The 20,171-nt window shown below is 46.7% G+C and overlaps 1 protein-coding gene and 1 non-coding gene across 5 annotated transcripts in view; both read left to right on the forward strand.

The window, feature by feature from the left end:
* SP1 (Sp1 transcription factor) overlaps positions 1-20,171 on the forward strand; it is a 40,758-nt gene that overhangs the window by 9,255 nt on the left and 11,332 nt on the right. For all 4 annotated transcript variants that reach the window (XM_054012376.1, XM_054012377.1, XM_054012375.1 and 1 more), the window contains exon 4: positions 14,516-14,681. In XM_054012376.1, the coding sequence (XP_053868351.1) occupies positions 14,516-14,681 (166 nt within the window). The remainder of the gene's footprint in view (positions 1-14,515; positions 14,682-20,171) is intronic.
* On the forward strand, positions 13,155-13,293 carry LOC128828539 (U4 spliceosomal RNA). Its single transcript, XR_008443197.1, has one exon. It is a non-coding gene; the product is annotated as a U4 spliceosomal RNA (small nuclear RNA).

Here is a 20,171-nt window from a genome sequence, read left to right on the forward strand (position 1 = left end):
ACAAGCTCACTTACAGAGAGCTGAGGGATAGAAACCTGGTCTCTAATATTAGAGATTCGAATCTTCTCCGCAGCCATTCTGAATGAGTTTGCTAAGTGTGTGTGTGTGTGTGTGTGTATATATTGGTGCTGTCTGTAACCACCAGATCTCATTCCCTCCAGAGCCAGGAAATAAAACTGTGGAATCCCGACTTCCAGTGTTTCAAATAGTTGTGTAAGCCATTGGCGAGGTGTGTGTTGTACGTACCTTTAATGGCTAGTCCATGCAGAAAAGATAACAGTCTACTACTGCTATTAGTTATACTCCTGTAGCTCAAGTGATAATGGTTTGTACTGTGGATCTAATGGTTCTGGTTTCCAACCCTGCTGATCATCTATGCAGGGAATCAGTGTGGCTCCACGTGATACAATTTTTGCCTTTCAGTTTTCTCTTAAAATCCAAGGGAATTAAAAAAAATTAAAAGAACCAAGGTTCAAAGTCAAGTGCTAAAGAGTTGGCAGGTACCAGAAATAAGGGTGCCAGTGCAATATTAATTCTGCTCCTGTGTGCTATGCAGTTTCACGTAGTACTTGTTCTATAGGAATTCTGCTTCTTTCATTGTTGTGGATGAATAGTAAATGGGGCAGAGGGTTATAAGAAGAGAAAGGATGTTCTCTTGTGGCAAAAGCACTGGATTGGGACCCAGGAGAGCTGGATTCTTAATTGGCTCTGTTATAGACACTCCCTGTATGATCTTGGGCAAGACTTTTGTGTATGCCAGAGTGGGTAGAATTAAATTTGCACAGACTACTTTAATTCTAGAATTCCCTAACTCTTGTGTGGCTAAATAAAGTACTCAGCTGAGGCTCTTTTTGTGATGCAAAACAGCTGAGTACAAAAGAGGAGGATGCCACTAGGCATGCCCATGCAGCCAGGGGGTGGAGAGTGGAGCTTACAGGGTTTTCCACCTTCCAAACAGAGCGGGCTAGTGGCTGGAACAAGGCTGCATTTTTAAATTCGCAAAGCATTGTTTACCTTTGTGATCTGGAAGGAAGCATTCTGTGTGAACCGCTGGAGAGCCCAAGCTCAGAATGGCTCCTTCTTGGGTCAGGGCCCTTGTTTCCTAATCGGGGAGTCCCGCAAAAGGGAGCAGGAAAACAGAATTATTGGAATGTGTTTGTTTACAAAATCTGCACCAAGGAAATACCCTGACATGCGTCTGACGAAGTGGGTATTCACCCACCAAAGCTTATGCTCCAATACATCTGTTAGTCTTAAAGGTGCCACAGGACTCTGTTGCTTTTTACAGATCCAGACTAACACGGCTACCCCTCTGATACTTGACACCCTGACTCTGTGTCACCAGTTTCTCCTCCTACACTCAGTTTGGCTGTCATTCGACCACGGGCAACTTGGGCCCCAATCCTGTAGAGCAGTGGTGCCCAACCTCTTTCGTCTGGCAGGTGCCAGACGAGCCACTGAGGAGCATGGCGGCGGATGAGCATCCGTCGAAATGCCGCCAACAAGCGGCAACATTAATAGGCGGTGGAGCCGAAATGCCACCGACAAGCAGCGTCATCCAGAAGCGGCACTGCCAAAATGCCGCTGAAAATCACTGGCAGTTCGGCGGTAACGCCTCTGTATGACGATGCTGGTTGGTGGCATTTCGGCAGATGTTCGTCCGCCGGCCAGTACGCGGGCGCACTTAGACGCCCCGGCAGGCGCCATGGCGCCCACGGTCACCGCATTGGGGACCCCTGCTGTATTGGGATCTGTGCAGGCAGACCCTTATACTCACACTGTCCTTATACTCACACTAGCTTTGAGCTTATGACATCCGTTATAGTGGGAGTTCCTGCTAAGGATGGTGTAAAATTTTCACCACTTTAGTTTTCTCTGCCATTCTCTGACTATTTGTACCTCAATCCCTCGTGATTAGTTTTGCAGAGTTTGTTTCCTCTGGCTTCAAATAGTGAGTGTTTTAGCTTCCTGTGAAGCAGTTAGCAGAGATGGTGCTTTTGCACCATATTTTGGTGAAGGCTAGAAATAGTGCATCATTCATGTTTCAGCCATGTTTAAGAATGTGAACCAGTTTCTTCTCCTCTTTCCTTCAGAAGGAACTTGGCTTCAGGGTTCAGTAAAGTATTTGAATAGCTGCATGTTAAGCTATTGAATGTAGGAGAGGAACACAGCAAAAATGTTATTTTTAAAGGCCCATGTCAAAGAAGTAACAGAGGGGTAGCCGTGTTAGTTTGAATCTGTAAAAAGCAACAGAAGGTCCTGTGGCACCTTTAAGACTAACAGAAGTATTGGAGCATAAGCTTTCGTGGGTGAATGCCCACTTCATCAGACGCAAGACATGTCAAAGAAATAACCCTTTGAAACCTGTTTCCTTGTTGTTACCAAATGCATCCCTAACTTGCCCAACTTTGTGTCATAATTCTGTTCTTGTGGGGTTTCCCATAGCTGGTGGGCTGCTGGCACAAATACATGATTTTTTTTTATTATTATTATTTTTTAAAGAGACCTTGCATCTGGGGGAGATGAGACCTCCACATGGTACATACTCCTGGGGATGGGAAGAGGGGTAAATTAGTTTCCACTTTAGGGTAAGGAGCCTTGACAAGATCCTTTTTAACTTACTGTAATAGTTTAATTGATCACATCAAATTACACAACTTGTGTAATTTTATTCCACATACCTCAGCTGCGGCAGGACTTAACGTTCAGTATCTCAGCTTCTTGTAGATGGTTCTTTTCTCTCCCCTCGCTCCCCACAAAAGATAGTTTCATTTTAATACTGGTGATCTGAGAAGTCAAGTCACCACCCTGTATGATTCAATAAGAGGAAATCAGTTTGTTTGGGAGTTTTTCCCCTGAAACTCTGTCGAAACAAAAACTTGGTACTGGGCTGCTGGCTTCAGCCAAGTTTGAACTCTGTTCAGCTTCAAACCCTTGATAATAGGAAGTGTATACTGGAAATACTCAGAACATCTTGCTCATATTACAGCATGGTATTTGCATTGGCTTTTATACTGTCTTTAAGTCAGAAGCACGTATAAAGTAAAGCCATTAATTAGTGAAAATGCTCATGTCTTTCATATAACAGTGTTCTGGAAATGTTCATTCCATCCATTGCATTGTTCAGGTTTTGCCAATTTTAAAGTCACTCTCCCTTCTGGAACCAGAGCGAAGTTTCTGAGAACTGTAACTGAACTGATTTAGCAGACAGATACCACAAGGCTGCTGCAAACTAGTCTGTTCAGAGACCTGTTCCTTAACTTGCACCTTGCTTCAGAACTTTGACTTGTGCAGCTTACGATTCAGGAAAGTATTGGCAGCTATACTGGTTTGACAGGTTTGGTATTATTCTGTGTAAGTGTCCTGCATTGTTTACGTCAGTTCTGACTGTACCTAGCATCTATTAACCAGGGGTTAGAATGGGGGACAGGAGATGTTTATTCCCTCTGGGGCACCTGGCATTGGCCACTGTCAGAAGACAGGATACTGGGCTAGGTGGACCTTTGGTCTGACCCAGTACGGCTGTTCTTACGTATTACTCAGTTGCCACTGTGAAACCGAACTTGTTCTCTTACAGCAGGAAAAAGTGGTTAAAGTTTTGTGTTAGACCAAATAACTTCATTTTTTTCGCCCAGAAGGAATTCAATTTAATTTAACTTGCAGCATAAAAACCTCTAACAATTAAAGGATATCTTAGAACTTGCTGAGTAGCTTCAAGTCATTAAACACCAAACGAAAATACAATTACTCAATATGCTTTAGTATAGCTTCGAAGCAGCACGCTCTTCTCCAAGGAGTACCATGTGTTCCCCACTCAGCTGTCCATAACTCAAAAGAATTAACATAGAGCCTCACCGGTTTACACAAATGACTATGATTGCAGATTAATGAATTTTGCAAATTAGCAAGTTAAGCAAACAAGATAAAAATCAAGGGTACTGCATTGCAAAGTGTCACTTTACTTCTTTATGTGGCTAGTGTAGTTTAATTTTATTTGATCCTCTATAGTATCTGTAGTGCAATATATTTTAGAGAAATTACAAATACTGGATAGTGTAGGATCTTGCTGTCGTTCTGGGCTATAAAATTTCCAGAGAAATGGGAAGGAATGGGGTCTTGGGAGAATTATTGGGTTTGTGAGCTAGAAAGCTTCTTTTAATGTTTTTCTGAAGCTACCAACTACCACAGACCAAAAATAAACTTTCGTACACAGAACTATTGCGTGTATAAGAAATATTTTGGGTGCGTTTGGATTGGTCACATTAGATCCTCTTTGCTTTATTTGTACTTGGCAGTGTCCCTTTAATTAAAAAAATCTTGTGGCTTTTTTGGTCTCTTTGTAATATCCCTTAAATTTCAGAGTTAAAATTTATGTTCTCATTTAGTGATTATTTATTTTGCTTTCCTCTTTATCCAGGATGGGTTTAACTGTTGTCGCAAACAGTGCAGGGTTTGCATAAGACACAGTTGTGTTCGGATCCTACATAAAGGTGAATATTGTGGGCATTTTTTTCAAGGTCAACAGTGGTGGATCTAAAAATATTCTGTCTAGAATCCAGAGGGCATTCCTCACCCAGTTTTAGAACATTTAAAAAAAAAAAAAATCCCAACCTATCATTTTGCTCAGACCAGTGGCTTGAAAAACAAGAAACCACTTTGTCTGTAAAACCGTCTGCCAAGATGCTCTCGTTTTTGGGTCTTCCGTCTTTAACATGAGACTGATGCAGAATTAGCATCATGCTTACAGCATTTTGAACTCCACTCCAAAGGCAATGGTAGGCCCCACGTCCATTTTCACACACCGTTACCTACAGGATGTAGTTTGTCTGTTTCTTCCTGACTGTTTTACTACATTTGTGTCATCCTCGCTCTTCTTCCTTGCTTGTATCTTTCATTTGTACTTCATCCCGTTGGATTAGTAATGGCCACCTACATTGTGCTGTGGCACATTTGGTTACACTTTAATGCCTGCTTTGCTACCACTTCACCATTTATTTTTAAGCACCGGTTTCCCGTTTGACATTTACAATGCCGGTGTTAAGGTGCTCCAGTGCCTCTTGACCAGGCCTGTCAGTGAACTGACACCTGCTTGGTATTTCAGCACCAGAAAGGGGTGGGTGTACCCTGGGTGTACTTTGTCTGCAGGTATGTCTGTGCAGAAGGGAGGAAGACTGCTTAGCGTGTTCAAACTGTGTCCATACAGCAGGATTATGTCCATGATGGGCAATCCTGTTTCACCCCGGCTTTTGCCATGTCAGCTGAAGGAGCAACAGATACATATGGCCAAAGCCGGGGTGAAACTGCTGCAAAATTAAAGGGACTGTATTAGAATTGGGTCAGCTTCATTTTGAAGATGCTGGAGCTGTACATCCATGGAAACTCATTCATCAGTCTTATCTGAAAAAATATTCCTTATTGTTTGGAACCCAGAGCATTGAAACATATACTTGCATAATTATTAATACACATCAGTAGTTCTCAACATATTTACTGTTGTAGGCCACATATGCAGCGCTCTGTGTTACGTAGGCCGCATTCCCACAATATATATACTACTTGTATGACCCTGAGGATGTCACATGGGCTGCAGCTGTATGCTGATCCTGCCATGGGGTTGATAGCCACTGATATTCATTCAATGCTTCTGTAACCTGGGAATGGTCTGTGATCTGGACAGTAACCATGACAGCTTTGGGCAGAATGATTTGACAAGCGATCTGTATTAATGAAGATAATAAAAGTAAATTGTCGGCTTTATTCCTTCTCCATAAAATACTGCTGTATTCTGGTGACTTCAGAACATTCTGATATGTGAAGAATGAAGAATGCATGTCTTCCCTTTTTTTTAGTGGTCTTTTTTTCCCCTCTTGCAAGAATTTGTTTATACCGTGGTTAGAATCAAATAATTGCTTGCCAGAATGAACCCTTCCCCCGCCCTCCCCCCCATTTATGAAATGCCAACAGAAGATGGAGTAGAATGTAGTTTTTTGCATGTTTGAAGATTGGAATGAGGCTAGGAGCCCAGTAATGACGGGAAGTTGGGGTTTTTTTCAGGCCCATTGTTGTGTTTGTACATCTCTTTTGTGCACATTTTTACTTATGTAACAGCAGTTCCTCAGAGGCAGCACATAAACGATAGAGCGCATACACAGTGCTAGACAGGCTGTTGTTAATTTATGAAGTTAAAAAAAAAAATCCTTGTTTCCCTCCGCTCTGTTGTCAGAGTGTAAACATGTTGCAAGAACTTGAGTCATGAAAATGTTCTGTCCTAAAATTGCTAAACTTTGTCGGGAGCCTGGAATGCTGCCGCTGACTAGGTACAGGAGCTCCAAGCCAAGACTTTCAAAAGTGCCTGGAAAGCTTGTGTGGGTTTTTTTGTTTGTTTGGGGCTCTTTTTTGGGGGGCGGGGGTGGAGCTTATCTTGAGACATCAGCCCTCTTTAAAGGGTTACAGAAAGTGCCATGCTGCCTATAGTGGCAAACCTAGTGTATGTGCTTCTGCTAATGTGTCTTATACCTGGTTCCCAAACTAAACAAGCAGCAAAAGCATTTTTACAGTGGTATAACGGCATAGGGCTTTTGCCAGTATAGAAATACCATTAACAAATGACACTCTCTAAGTGACATTACTGTACCAGCAAAAATTCCTAGTGGAAACCTGTCCTGAATCACTAGCCACTTAAAAAAAATCATACCTCAGTTCATGGCGGTAGCTGTTTTAAATAATCTAGCAAGTGTTTTCTGGGGCAAGAGATTGTATTTGTGTCTAAAAATTGTAACATTGTGTTTAACCACGGAAGCCAATGCCAGTACGGCCTGAAAAGGATGACCGCACTGTCCTAAGAACTTGAATTTAATTGTGTGAATGGGCTAGTCACATGGATTTTATTTGCAGTTTTTTCAGTTGCTTCTAACCTTGTCAGTCAGCCTAAGCAGTGTTTGTCGTTTCCTTTCCCTTCATCCTTCTCAATGGCATTTGTATCATGCCGTTTGTTTACATATGTTCGTAGAAGGAAGTATGCAGCATTGAAGAATTTGGAGTTGATTGTGTATGTTCAGATACCAAGTGACCAGATCAGATAATGAATTGTACTGCGCTTCAAAAATATCAGAGGGAAGCGTTGTGCAATGCATGGTTGCTTCTGAGAGCTCCCATGAGGGACGCTTGTTCTAGGACTGATATTTTGTTGGGTTAGTTGCTGCTAACTTGTGTAACTGTTAACAGAAGCGGTAGGGGCCACTTGAATGCAAGCAAATGGCTGAAGAAGGCAGAGGGTCTTGCATGGATTCATGACTTGTGGACCATCTGGATTTCCTCTTGTGGCAGTGGGACTACAGAATGATAATTTGCTTTCCCAACTTGTAAAAGTACGATTACCTTTACATAGCTGCATAGAGTTGTATCTTGCATCCACATTTGGGCTGAAGTGTTGATTTGACTGTCACTGTTCTTTCTAGCTTGTTATTCTGAGCTTTCACCGACATAAGGACTGATTCCAGCAGGCAGGGACTGGGCAACTCGTAATCTCTCCTCTAACCTGTATTCCCAAAGTAGTCACTGATGATGACCAATCTTCTGAGGGGTTGTGGTGGCTCCGTAGTGTGTGTGTGTGTGTGTGTGTGTGTCCCCTCCCCCCCATCCCGGTATCCATTAACTCTTTCCCTGTAAGGTAATCAGGCAAGAAAGTCTGATCCTCCCTCCCCCCCCCCCCCCCCGTTTGTTTTGACTGGTGCTCCTGGCCATATACTGGTTCTCACAGCCTAAGGGCCTCATCTAGGGGCTTCACTCTGATTACAGCTATGAGTGCAAGCGCTTAGTGCTGGCAGGCAAAACCACCAGTTTCACTAGTGGCACTTTGCCTACTTTCAAACAGTGGTCAGCTGCCTTGGTGCAAATAGTGGCTTTGCCTGCAGCCAGTAGGGGTTGTATTGATGCTGGTGGCTGTAAGCAGGGTAAATCCCTTGCTTGTACAAGGCCCAATTTTGGAGGTGGGGGAGGAAGAGAAAACTTGTCATGTTTAAAAGTGTGTATATATAGTAATATTATACATATTCTCTTGCCCACAGTCAAATATGTAGCTTTTCATGCACTTCACAGGCTCTGTAGCCCTTAACACATGTTAGATGGTCACTAACATCTGAAATTAGCCATTCATTCATATAGATATATATTGTTCGGAGCTTGGCTCTTGGGCCTCCTGCCATGTCTTTATTCTGACAGCTTTAGGACTATAGTGACACCTGCTGGTGAAAGCAGACTTATTAATCAATTACGAATAGTCGGTTAGGCAAATTTTTTGTGAACCTTTTACCCAATCGGTATTACTCAAAACCTGACGCTGTTCTTCAGCTGCAGGAATATCAGGGTTGGAAGGGACCTCAGGAGGTCATCTAGTCCAACCCCCTGCTCAAAGTAGGACCAATCCCCAGACAGATCCCTAAATGGCTCCCTCAAGGATTGAACTCACAACCCTGGGTTTAATAGAGTATGATCCTGCTCGATAAGTGCTGTGCCCGGCTGGAGAGTCTCAATATTTAAACTCTGTGTGACTGTAACATCTCGTATCTCAATGAAGATGTTTTCATGTTTGAAGTATCTTAGAGTGAAAATTTCACAGTGGTCTGGGTTTAAATCTAATAATCTTTCCTGTTCTGCAAAGATAGATGTGACCTTTTCACTTCACACCGAATCCCTCTAACGGTCTCATTCTTTCTTTTAAAGTCTTTGCACTGTGGGTAGGTGGTATCAGGGGGTAGCCATATTAGTCTGTATCCACAAAAACAACAAGGAGTCCGGTAGCTTAAAGACTAACAGATTTATTTGGGCATAAGCTTTCGTGGGTAAAAAAACCTCACTTCTTTGGATGCACGGAGTGAAAGTTACAGATGCAGGCAGCATATAATAACTTTCACTCTATGCATCCGAAGAAGTGAGGTTTTTTTACCCACGAACGCTTATGCCCAAATAAATCTGTTAGTCTTTAAGGTGCCACCGGACTCCTTGTTTTTGTGTATGTGGTGGTCTTTAACAAGGATGCTCTAAGTATGGAGAGTGAAGTTTCTTGTCGATCTGTATAGAGTTATGGGAAATAACAGCTGGGTTGAGGCTGCAGAGCCGCTTCCACGAAGAATGTGCGTGGGTGCTGCCTTTGCGGCCTCTGAAGGCTGGTAATCTGTAGCTCTGCTTCTCGCTATAATCACCTCGTAATCCCAGAGGAAGAATTGAATTTTCAAAGGAACTCAACTGAGTCTAAATGACATATGCAAGGTTTTGAAGCAGCTTTTGAAAATGGGGATCAGGCATTCCAGGATAGCTGGGCTGTTATCCCCTTTTCCATGGCACCTCCTCTCCCCCATTTATTACACTAGTACCTTGATGCTCTAGCTAAAACAGCACCTTAGCACGAGGGGGCCGCAAACATGAAGTGACAGCATCCCTGCCCAGCAAGCTTTCAGTCTAAGTGGAGGAATCCAGCAAAGGATGGGAGGGGAGACAGAGGCATCAGGAGGTGGAATTGCCTAATGTCACGCAGCAGTTGGGTACTAAGAACTGGGAACAGAACTCTGGTTTTCTGAGACCTCGACTAGTATGTTCTCCACTGGACCATGCTGCACCTCTCTTCCTTGGTTTTCTCTGTCTTGAAGAAGACTTGAAATCAGGAATTTTAAATGGTCCCACAGAATCTAATGGGTTTAAGCTAGTCCAGACTGGAAGGCTTATTTGTGAGCCCTGTACAGGTCTGTTGTCTATATACTTGAATTGCTTTGGATCTGCTAAGCTTTAGCTAGACTGGTCTGTATTGTGCAGAATTAATTTATGTGAATTGTCTGTGTCCAGTTGGTAGATCTGTCTGTCTATGAATTGTTTTTAATGCACAGTTCCTTAACCTCGTGGTATTGTTTATTGATTTACAGGGATATAGCTAATCTCTTAGGACTCTAATAAAGACAAATTAATACAGATTGTAACCAAGTGAAATAAATAATCAGAAAGCACTATGCTTGTGGTATCCCAGGTCCTTCTCTTCATAACCCTTCTCCATATCATTAAAATAATGCCATACTTTATCAGCAAGCTGAGTTATAGCTTATATGGCTATTAATGAGAGGGTTAGCCTCTCATTTTGCTCATTAGCACTGCACAATAGAGGATCGATTCACTTTTGTATGTGGACATTAACAGTCATTTAGCTTTGAATCAATGCAGACTGCGGCAACTCCACTGAATTTCTTGAAGATGCTTTTCCCACTGTCTTGCAGTGTCTGCTTCATTCAGATGCACCTTATTGGGGCTCATCTACACATGGAGCTATTGCTAATGAATTGCATGTGGGCACTTTTTCCAGACTGATTCCATCTGTGGACTCTTACTCCAGAATAAGAATGTCTACACATGGAGTTATTCAGGAATAGCGATTGCACTTTAAATTCACACCCCTCCCTTAATCAGAAACCACTTTCAAGCATAGATGGGCCTTTATCAAATTGATATTTGAATTCCAGATTTAGGGCCAGTTTTTGAGGTGCTGAACACCTGTGTTGTCTGTTAGAAGGAATATGAGAGCATTGTTGGAACTTTGGGCTGCCAATGTGGTGCATTGTGCCTGGAACAACTTATTTTTAAATGAGAATTTAATGAATAACAATTTTATTTAAAAGGGATTAAGGTTGGGTAAGTGCGACATATGGCTGAAAGAGCGATCTAGTAAAGCGTTAGACAGAAATCTAGACACTTTTGAAAATAAGATTCTGGGCATTGGTTGGAAAGACTTAGGGTACGTCCAGACTACCCGCCGTATCGGCGGGTAGCGATCGATTTATCGGGGATCGATATATTGCGTCTCGTTAAGACGCGATATATCAATCCCCGAATGCCCTCCCTGTCGACTCCGAACTCCACCGGAGCGAGTGGCGGTAGCGGAGTCGACGGGGGAGCCGCAGCCGTCGATCCCGTGCCGTGTGGACCCCAGGTAAATCGATCTAAGATACTTCGACTTCAGCTACGCTATTCACGTAGCTGAAGTTGCGTATCTTAGATCGATTTCCACCCCCTACTCCCCGTGTAGACCAGCCCTTAATCACCAACTATGAGATCTGAGAAATCCACAACCAGCGGTTTGTTTCCACCAGAATCAGAAGAAAGTGCTGGATGTATTTGAGGCATGTATTGCTGGATGCCAATACATGGACTCCAGCTTGAAGCTGTCAGCTGGTGTGAGGGTGCCCAAGAGAAACCTTAGGAAGAATTCTTAGCAGGGAGAATAGAAGAGTCGGTCTCAACACTGCAGAGCAAATAGCAGAGAGGAATGGACGAGGCAAGTTTCTGCTCTGTGCGCCAACATTGGTGTGGGAAGGATGTAAAAAAAAGTGTAATTCTTTGCCCCATGAAAACTCTAACAGGTTATGAGACACTTCCTAACCCTACCTTAGTGCCCAAATTCACATTGCCACAAGAAGCTTCCTTCTGCCTCTCACTGATAAGGAAACTCGCAACACGTTAATCTCCTTCAGACTTGCCTACAGAGAGACTGTAATGGAGTGGCACCAATTGCAAGCTGACTGGAGTCTTACTGTCTTCATTTATTTGCTCTGATACAAGCCATCTGTGATAGCTGTTGGTGCACTGCACCAGTGCAAACCCCAAGCCGCTATAAAACAGTTTGCACAGGCTTGGCCTATTCCAGTTTCCTGCAGTGTGAGCTGCACCTGTGCAAACAGTGGCTGATGATGGTTGTGTTTTTAAAGTCAGGTCACTCTTTGGGGGAGGGCCTGTATCTTATCAACCAAATGACCCCCCCCAGATTTGCACCTCAAACTACACCCAGGACCCTGAAGCGACATTCCAAATTTCAAGCTGATCACAGTATGGATTTTAGGAAAGGATCAAAAATTTGGCTTTAAACAGCAACTATATTGCAATCTTAACTATGCTACAGCTATTACAATGCCATAATCACTTCATGCATCAGTCCAATGAAAACATACGAGTTTTAAATCTGTTGTTGGACCTACTGGCATATGTTAATTGCAGCTGAAAACAGATTACACAGCCTGCTGTTTTTGCACCACTTACTGTTTTTTTCAGCATTAAAATAATCACGCAGTGGAGCTTGAAGGGAAATAAAACACTTGAGAAGTGTAGCTCGGGTTATTGAAGAAGCAATTAGATGACAGCATAAGCGTGGAGCAATAAAATGGAAATGAAAATTGATAGGCTTAAAAGCTTGCCATCCCTCCCACCCCCCTTTACAAATGTTTCATATGTTCGTCTGTATTTGGAAGCTTGTCGGTGACACGCTTTAGTTCCCATGGTTTTTGTAATTAGGTATCGCTCCTTGAGATGGAGAATGCCTCGCGTGAACCGTGCCAGACGATTTTTCAACTTTATATATCTCTTTCTGTGCTCACAGTCATTAGCCAGCTAGCGTGCTCCAACAATATCTTCACTGATAGACGCTACTAAAACTACAGTCTCTCCCAGGCTGCTTTATTTATTGCTGTTTCTCATTTTATCGTTGGGAGGCTTTGCATCTGTTTTGTGGATTAGCTCCTGGATTGTTGCTTTAATCATTTTAAACTAAACAGATACTTAAAGGAAAACGGTCCTCATTCTGTTCAGCCTAGCAGTCTAAAAGTACCAAAGAGAGAAACTTTTTTGCCTTGAATAAACCGTAAGACGTTATTAAAACCTCTAAAATTTACACACAGCTGGGCCTTGTGTTGCAAATGGAAACTGACTACGTTTTCTTCCATTCCTGCTTGCTGCCAGTGTCTGAAATAATGTCATTTTTGGGGTGTGGCTAGCGCTGGGCTCAGAAATGCCAGCTTGCAATAGAAAGACTACTCCATATGCATCCGAAGAAGTGGACTGTAGTCCACGAAAGCTTATGCTCTAATAAATTTGTTAGTCTCTAAGGTGCCACAAGTACTCCTGTTCTTTTTACTCCATTTCTATCTAGGCAAGGTGAAAACTGCCCTTAGGCTGCTGCTGCATCTTCGCCTGTAAGCACATCAGACACACAACCTACAACTGTTGCCCTGAGTTGGGAATAATGTTAGCTAAGTATGAGTGACCTTGACGAAAATACAGGCCGTGTTATGCCCTAACTTTCTCTCCTGCCCATGAGACACAAGTAACCAGCATGATAGGATGTTGGCTATAAGTGGCAGTATCATAACCAATGAGGTTAATCCGAGGTGTGATTATTGCTAGTTGAAAACTTCTCTGTTATACCCTGTATTACTCAGGAGTCTGGCCATTTCAGAGCTGTGGCAGAGGAAACTGTAACAATAAAGGAGTTCTTTAGTATATTCTGATGCCGACCCTGGTAACGTGTATTTAACATAGTTTGAACTTTTTACATTCGCAAACGTACTGCAAGCACTTCTGTTGTAAGTAGAACTTGTCAGAACTTCTGAGACTGACCTTTCCATTAATCCAAGGTCTGTTTTGTTGCCTTGAAATCTGCCTCGCGTTAGAATTGTGTAGATTGCCTCTGGGGTCTGTACGTGTAGAATACTAAAGTTCTAGTTGGACTTTATGCTCCCAGTTCTTGCCAGAAGTGGTACATGCTTGGCCTAGGGAAATGCTGTGTAATATAACTTGGCTGCAGACTCTTGCGTGTAGTCTCAGGTTTGGCTTTAAAATCGTAGAGACTTTTTGGAAGTTGGGGGCGAGAGAAGAGTGAAATCGTACGCAGTAATCCAGAGTGCATTTTATCGAAGTACGCATTTTCATGGCTTTCATTATGCAGGCCAGCTAATAAAGCCTCAGACTTGCAAACAAGTAAGAGAAGAGACTCGCGTTCTTTGGAAATCTGAACATCTCGGGGGAAATCATGGCCCCAGGGGAGTCGATTGCAGTTTCGCTACTGACTTCGGTGGGGGAGTTTTGCACGCTTGTTTTGTCTCTGTTTTCCAGAGTGGGTTAACCGAAATGGTTGAAATAGTTGGCAGATAACAATATTGACTTACTCGATTCTATCTTCCTGAAAAAGACACATGCTCTACAACTGCCTTAAACCTCGATAACTCGGGCAAATCTGTGGAGTAAAGAAAGCAAGTTTTGTTTTGATCGCCACTCCTGGGCCCGTTTTTGATAAGGATATCAGTGATTCGCTGGAGGAGGATAAAGGCAAAAAGTAACTTGTTCAGTGTTCCCTAAGGGGGGGTGGGGGAGGATTGGACCAGGTTGTTTCTTTTTGACCCTGACAGTGGTTTGTGTAAGGAAGCTTTGTACAGGAAACTGAGTGGGGGCCCCAAAATGAATTACTTCCCAAATCTAAATTGAGACAGCAAAAGGGTCTGTAGAGGGGCAGCTAACTCCTGGCTCCACAGCTGTCTAGAAAATACAGCGGGAGAAAGATGCTCCTTCGGATGTGTGGCGTGACGCTCCATCCCACGTATAAAATGCCTAGCCATTTGTAGTTTGTTTTTCCTTCTTTTTAATTTCCTCATTGCTTAGGATTTGCTGGTTAAGATGCTGATCCAAAAGTAATGCAGATATTTCCCTCTAGGTGATCATAGTGCTCAGCTGGGCCTGCACGGTGGAGGGGGTGACGGAATGGGAGACGAAAACGCTACTGTGGAAGAAGGAGAGACTAGTCCCGACCCACAGCCACAAGGCCGAAGGATGCGGAGGGAAGCCTGCACCTGCCCATACTGCAAAGACAGCGAAGGAAGGTAGGATTTGCTAACTGGGTACCTCAGACTGTAGTTGGGATCGTCACTATGATGTCAGGGCGTTTCAGAAACCCAGAGGGATGGAGGCTATAGGTCACTTAGCAGCCTTGGCCTTCGAGAGCTAAAGTCAATCCAGGTTGCACTCTTAATAAAATAGGTTGACAGGTCGGATGGTTGCAGTAGTGCTCTCTCCCAGGAGCCCTAGGCCAGATCTGGTGAAGGGTGGGTCACAGCAATTTTGGGGCAGGTGCTGGGTGCCTCATTTGAAACTGTCATTGTCAGAACTGAGCAATCTTAGTCTTTCCAGTCCCCATTCTTGTCGGACTGGAATAGCAGAGTGAGGGGCTGATGATTCCCAAATGGGTGGGCATCAGCTCAGTTGCATGAGAGGAGGAGGGAAACTTGCACTAAATCCACTAACGCTCTGCTAGTGTTCTAGTCCCTGGGTCCTCCTGAAATGAAACTTACACATGAAAGCTGTTGGGAGTCTTTTGTTTTGGTTTCCCCCTTAAAACTTTGCCAGGAGTAACTGAAAGATTTTTACTGTCTCTGGATTGAACATGCACTGTGTGTATGGTCATCAGGTTATAAATTGTTTGCTTCAGTGGCTTCCTCTTCCATCGCTAAAGTATTGTCGGGTGCAGAAAAAGGGCTAAACCTTATGGCTGAAATGAGCACGCTCCTGTTGTGAGAAACTGAGGGCTGAGCCTTGTATATTCCTGTGGCCTGGGTTCTCCTGCCAGAGAACAGTGCTGCAGAGTGGCAGGGTTTGTTTAGTGGAGTCTAGGCTCCTAGTGTCTACTCCGGGCTTCGCTCCTGCCTTGGAGAAATGCAGCTAGCTCCCGGCCTCGCTGGTGATGAGACCTTGGTCTGTGTTAAAGCGTTGAGAGCTGTATCGCGGAAGGCGCTATCGCAGGGCGGTAACAAAACACACTGCACTGAGCAGCATGAAGGAGTCAGCGTCAACCCCACAAGGCCAGAAATGTTAATCGGAGGCTGTAATTCCCTCCCTTTTGGCACCTTATCATGCCTGGGGCTTTAGGGGGTATCTCCAAATAGGGGCAGGGCCATGGGTGTACGTTAAGGACAGAATTTCAGTCATCAGCTATGTGACGGGTCTGCCTGACCAGCAGGGTCACTCAGAATGAACAGCTTCTTTAAAACCTGTGAACGCAGCCATTCCCATTCCCTCTGTCCCCCTCCCTCCCACCACCTCTTCCCACTTCAATCATTGGTTCCCTCCCCTTCCTTTTTCCGTGGACTTGCTGTTCATGGCATACCCCATATTGGTCATTGCTGGGCCCGTCCCACATGCCCCATTGCTGGGCCCGTCCCACGCACTCTTCCTCACTTTCACAGCGGCTTTGTTACACTGGAGAATTTTTAGTTAAAAATGTACTGAAAAAGGGACTCTGAGGAGAGACCCCATGGAACAAAAAGGTTTCTTACGCACACAGTGAAATTAGGGACAGATTTGCTGAGGAGCCACCTGTCGGATCATGTCTTCTGACTACTCCTGAAGAGGCTCCTGGTTGCAACCTCTTCTGTTTTTTCATTGAGGATTTAAGAGACTCCTCTGTGGCCCCTCTGAAGCCCTCACACCCACCGTCTTTTCCCCCCCTCTTTTCCTCTGACTTAGACTTCTTAAAACTAGCGGTTTACCTGCTCCTAACAGTTCCCAGTCTGACTTTAATTGGGGAGTGTTTTTGTGCACATGTGGTACAGGTTTGAGTCTCCCAATAACACTTCAATCTTTATGAGAACCTGTCATCCAAAGGTGTGGCTGCAGTTACCAACCTGAGAGTGCTCAGCACCTTTTATCTCTGGAGTACCTTGTAGTCACCAATCCCCAAGGACACAGACGTCCTCTTCGTTTGACAGAGGGTTAGATTGAAGCGTTGAGTGGGAGCTGACTTGCTTGTGGTCACTGAGCAGAGCCAAGACTAGAGAACCCTGATTCCTCTAGCCAGGAGACCGTCCTGCCCACTCTCCTGGGTGTCCAGTGTCATCCCAGCATCTGAGCAGTAAGTAGGCGTGTCTAGTCAGTGCTCTGCTCAGCGACTGGTAACCTGGGGTTCTTCTTCGAGTGCTTGCTCATATCCATTCCATTAGGTGTGTGCGCGCCACGTGCACGATCGTCGGAAGATTTTCTACCCTAGCAACACCGGCGGGTCGGCTGTGGAGCCCCCTAGAGTGGCGCCTTCATGGCGCTGAATATATACCCCAGCCGACCCGGCGCCCCCTCAGTTCCTTCTTACCGCCCCTGACGGTCGTTGGAACTGTGGAGCGCTGCTTAGCTGCTCTCCACTCTCCCTAGCTTAGTTATAGTTCTAGTTCTAGTGTTTATAGTTAAATAGTTAAATAGTTTAAAAGTTGTTTTAGTTGTTCTAAGTAGTTCAGGGGATTAAGGGGGTCGTCTCCCCCTTTCTCCCCCGGCCGCGGGGCCGGGCTCATGCCCAACGCTCCCGGCTTCAAGCAGTGCGCCTCCTGCGCTAAGCCTATGCCCACGAGCGACCCGCACGACTCCTGTCTGAAGTGCCTGGGAGAGTCCCATCAAACAGATAAGTGCAAGATCTGTAAGGCCTTCAGACCAAGGACCAAGAAGGAGCGGGACTTTCGGCTCCGGCAACTCCTGATGGAGGCGGCACTTAGTCCGGACGCTCCATCTACAAGTCAGGCCCCGGCACCTAGCACCTCGGTGCGCAGTGCCCCGGCGGCACCGGCTATGACGACCACGCGAGTGGCGTCAGACAAGCCTCCCCGGCACCGGACCTCGTCGGCACCGCAAGCAGTGCCTCGGCGCCGGTCATTATCCCCGGGGCATAAAAAAGCCCATAAGACGGGGACATCCGTGCCGAAGACGCCGGCTCCCCCAGTGCCGGGGGTAGAGCCGCGTCCGCCGGTGGAGCACCGGAAACAGGTGCCTCCAGCACCGTTGACTCTGGCGCTGAGGCCGTTGAGTCCGGTGCAGATAGCGTCTCCACCGAGACCGGCGGTGATACAGTGCCTCCCGTCGACTCCTGAGACCTTCGCGGCGGCGAGAGACTTAATAGCTCTCACGGAGCCGGCACCGCCTCAACCACCGGCACCGACTGCACCGTTGACTCGCCCGGTCCAGTCGAGGGGGAAACCTGCCTTGATGCGCCCTCCATCGCAAGGGCTGGAACCTCGGCACCGATCCAGGTCCCGAAGCAGGTCCCCACGCCGCTCGCAGTCCCGGCACCGAATATCGCCTCGGCACCGGTCGTACTCGCGGCCAAGATCTTCTTCGCGGCACCGCTCTACGTCTCGGCACCGCTATGATCGTCGGCACCGATCAACGTCGAGACGTAGTTCTCGGCACCGCTACGGTCGACGCTCGACGTCGAGAGGCCGCTCCCGGCACCGGGCATACTCCAGGTCCTCGTCGAGGTCCAGATCCGGCTCCCGGCACCGACGAGGTCATCGGCACCGATCGCGGTCCCGGCACCGTTCGCCGGCACCGCGCAGAGATAGATCATCTCCGGACCGGTACCGTGCGGCACCACAGCACACGGGGATCGTTTCATCTCTCTCGGCACCGCCATGGCCGTCAAGATCGGTGTCTCGCTCCTCGGAGGACCTGTCGAGATCGGCATACCCCCCTCAAGGGCAAGCCGAGGAACGGAACTTGGGCCATTGGCAGGAGTTGGCAGAGGACCACTCCCATGGACCATCTCACTGGTCATTTTGGACCCCGTGGGCGTACCACCAGGAGCAAGGGGCTCCAATACCATCGACCTCTCGCTCGGGTCACTCGGTTAGAAGGGCCCCAGAATCCACCATCTCTCGACCTCCGCCAGGGGGCATGGAGCCTTCCGTGTCCACGCCACCTGACACCATAGACCAGAGTACAGGTGATGCTCCGGCCCAAGAGCAGGGGGATCAGGACCCCCCCTTGGATCCAGTACCACCGGAGGCGTCTTCCTCCTCCTCTCTGGATGAGGCAGTGGCGGGCACTTCATGTACGGGTCCCCCTCCGATAGATCTTCGGGCTCACCAGGATCTCCTGCGTAGGATGGCCCGTAATATGGACCTGCAGGCGGAGGAGATAGTGGAAGTACAGGACCCTATCGTGAACATCCTCGGAGCGGATGCCCCATCGAGGGTGGCGCTACCCCTGATCCGCACGATACAAACCAATGCGGATACGATATGGCAAACTCCTGCCTCTATCCCACCCACAGCGAGAGGGGTGGAAAGGAAGTACTTTGTCCCGTCTAAGGACTACGGGTACTTGTATACCCACCCCCAACCGTGTTCATTGGTGGTGGCATCAGTGAACGCACGAGAGCGCCACGGCCAGCAGGCTGCAGCGCCTAAATCAAAAGAGGCTAAGCGGCTCGATTTGTTTGGCCGTAAGGTTTACTCAGCCAGAGGGCTGCAACTTAGAGCGGCGAACCAACAGGCGCTATTGAGCCGTTACAATTTTAACTCCTGGAACTCTATGGGGAAGTTTAAGGAGTTGATTCCCCAAGAGTCCAGGGAAGAGTTTGGAGCCATGGTAGAGGAGGGTAAGAAGGTGGCTCGGACCTCCTTGCAGGCCTCCTTGGACATAGCAGACTCAGCTGCGAAGACCCTGGCTTCGGGTATCGCTATGCGGAGGATCTCCTGGCTTCAGGTTTCGGGTTTGCCTCCGGAGCTGCAGCAAACCCTACAGGATCTGCCCTTTGAGGGACATGGATTGTTCTCGGACAAGACGGACTCTCGTCTGCAGAGCCTCAAGGACTCGAGAACAATCATGCGCTCCCTGGGGATGCATGTTGTGGGCCCTCAGCGCAGACCATTTAGGCCGCAGCCTCAGCGCTTCTACCCCCCCCCGCCTCGTCGGAGACAGGACTCGACCCGGAGGCGAGGGCGAGGTGGTAGAAGAAGGTGGGCCGGCCCTCAACCCGGCCAGAACCAGGGGCCACCTAGACCACCTTCAGGCCCCAGGCAGAACTTTTGAAGGTGCGGTCGAGGACGGCGCCCCAGTCATCCCCCAGGATCCAGCCCCCTCCTTTCGGGATCGTCTCTCCCACTTCCACCGTGCTTGGTCCCTTATAACTTCGGACCGTTGGGTCCTCCGCACAGTGGAGAGGGGATACACTATCCAGTTTTCTTCTATTCCCCCCTCCCACCCCCCTTCCCCGTCCCTCTTCAGGGACCCTTCTCACGAGCAACTTCTTATACAGGAGGTTTCCACGCTCCTTGCTATGGGGGCCATAGAGGAGGTTCCAGTAGAGTTAAGGGGCAGGGGATTTTATTCCCGTTACTTCCTGATCCCCAAGTCCAAAGGAGGCCTGCGGCCCATCTTGGACTTGCGCGGACTCAACAAATTCGTAGTAAAGTTGAAGTTCCGCATGGTCTCTTTGGGGGCCATTATCCCCTCCCTCGATCCTGGAGACTGGTTCGCCGCCCTCGACATGAAAGACGCATACTTTCACATCTCAATTTACCCACCTCACAGACGCTTCCTGCGATTCGTGGTAA

Source organism: Malaclemys terrapin, chromosome 23, assembly GCF_027887155.1.
Source record: "Malaclemys terrapin pileata isolate rMalTer1 chromosome 23, rMalTer1.hap1, whole genome shotgun sequence".
Lineage (NCBI taxonomy): Eukaryota > Metazoa > Chordata > Testudines > Emydidae > Malaclemys > Malaclemys terrapin.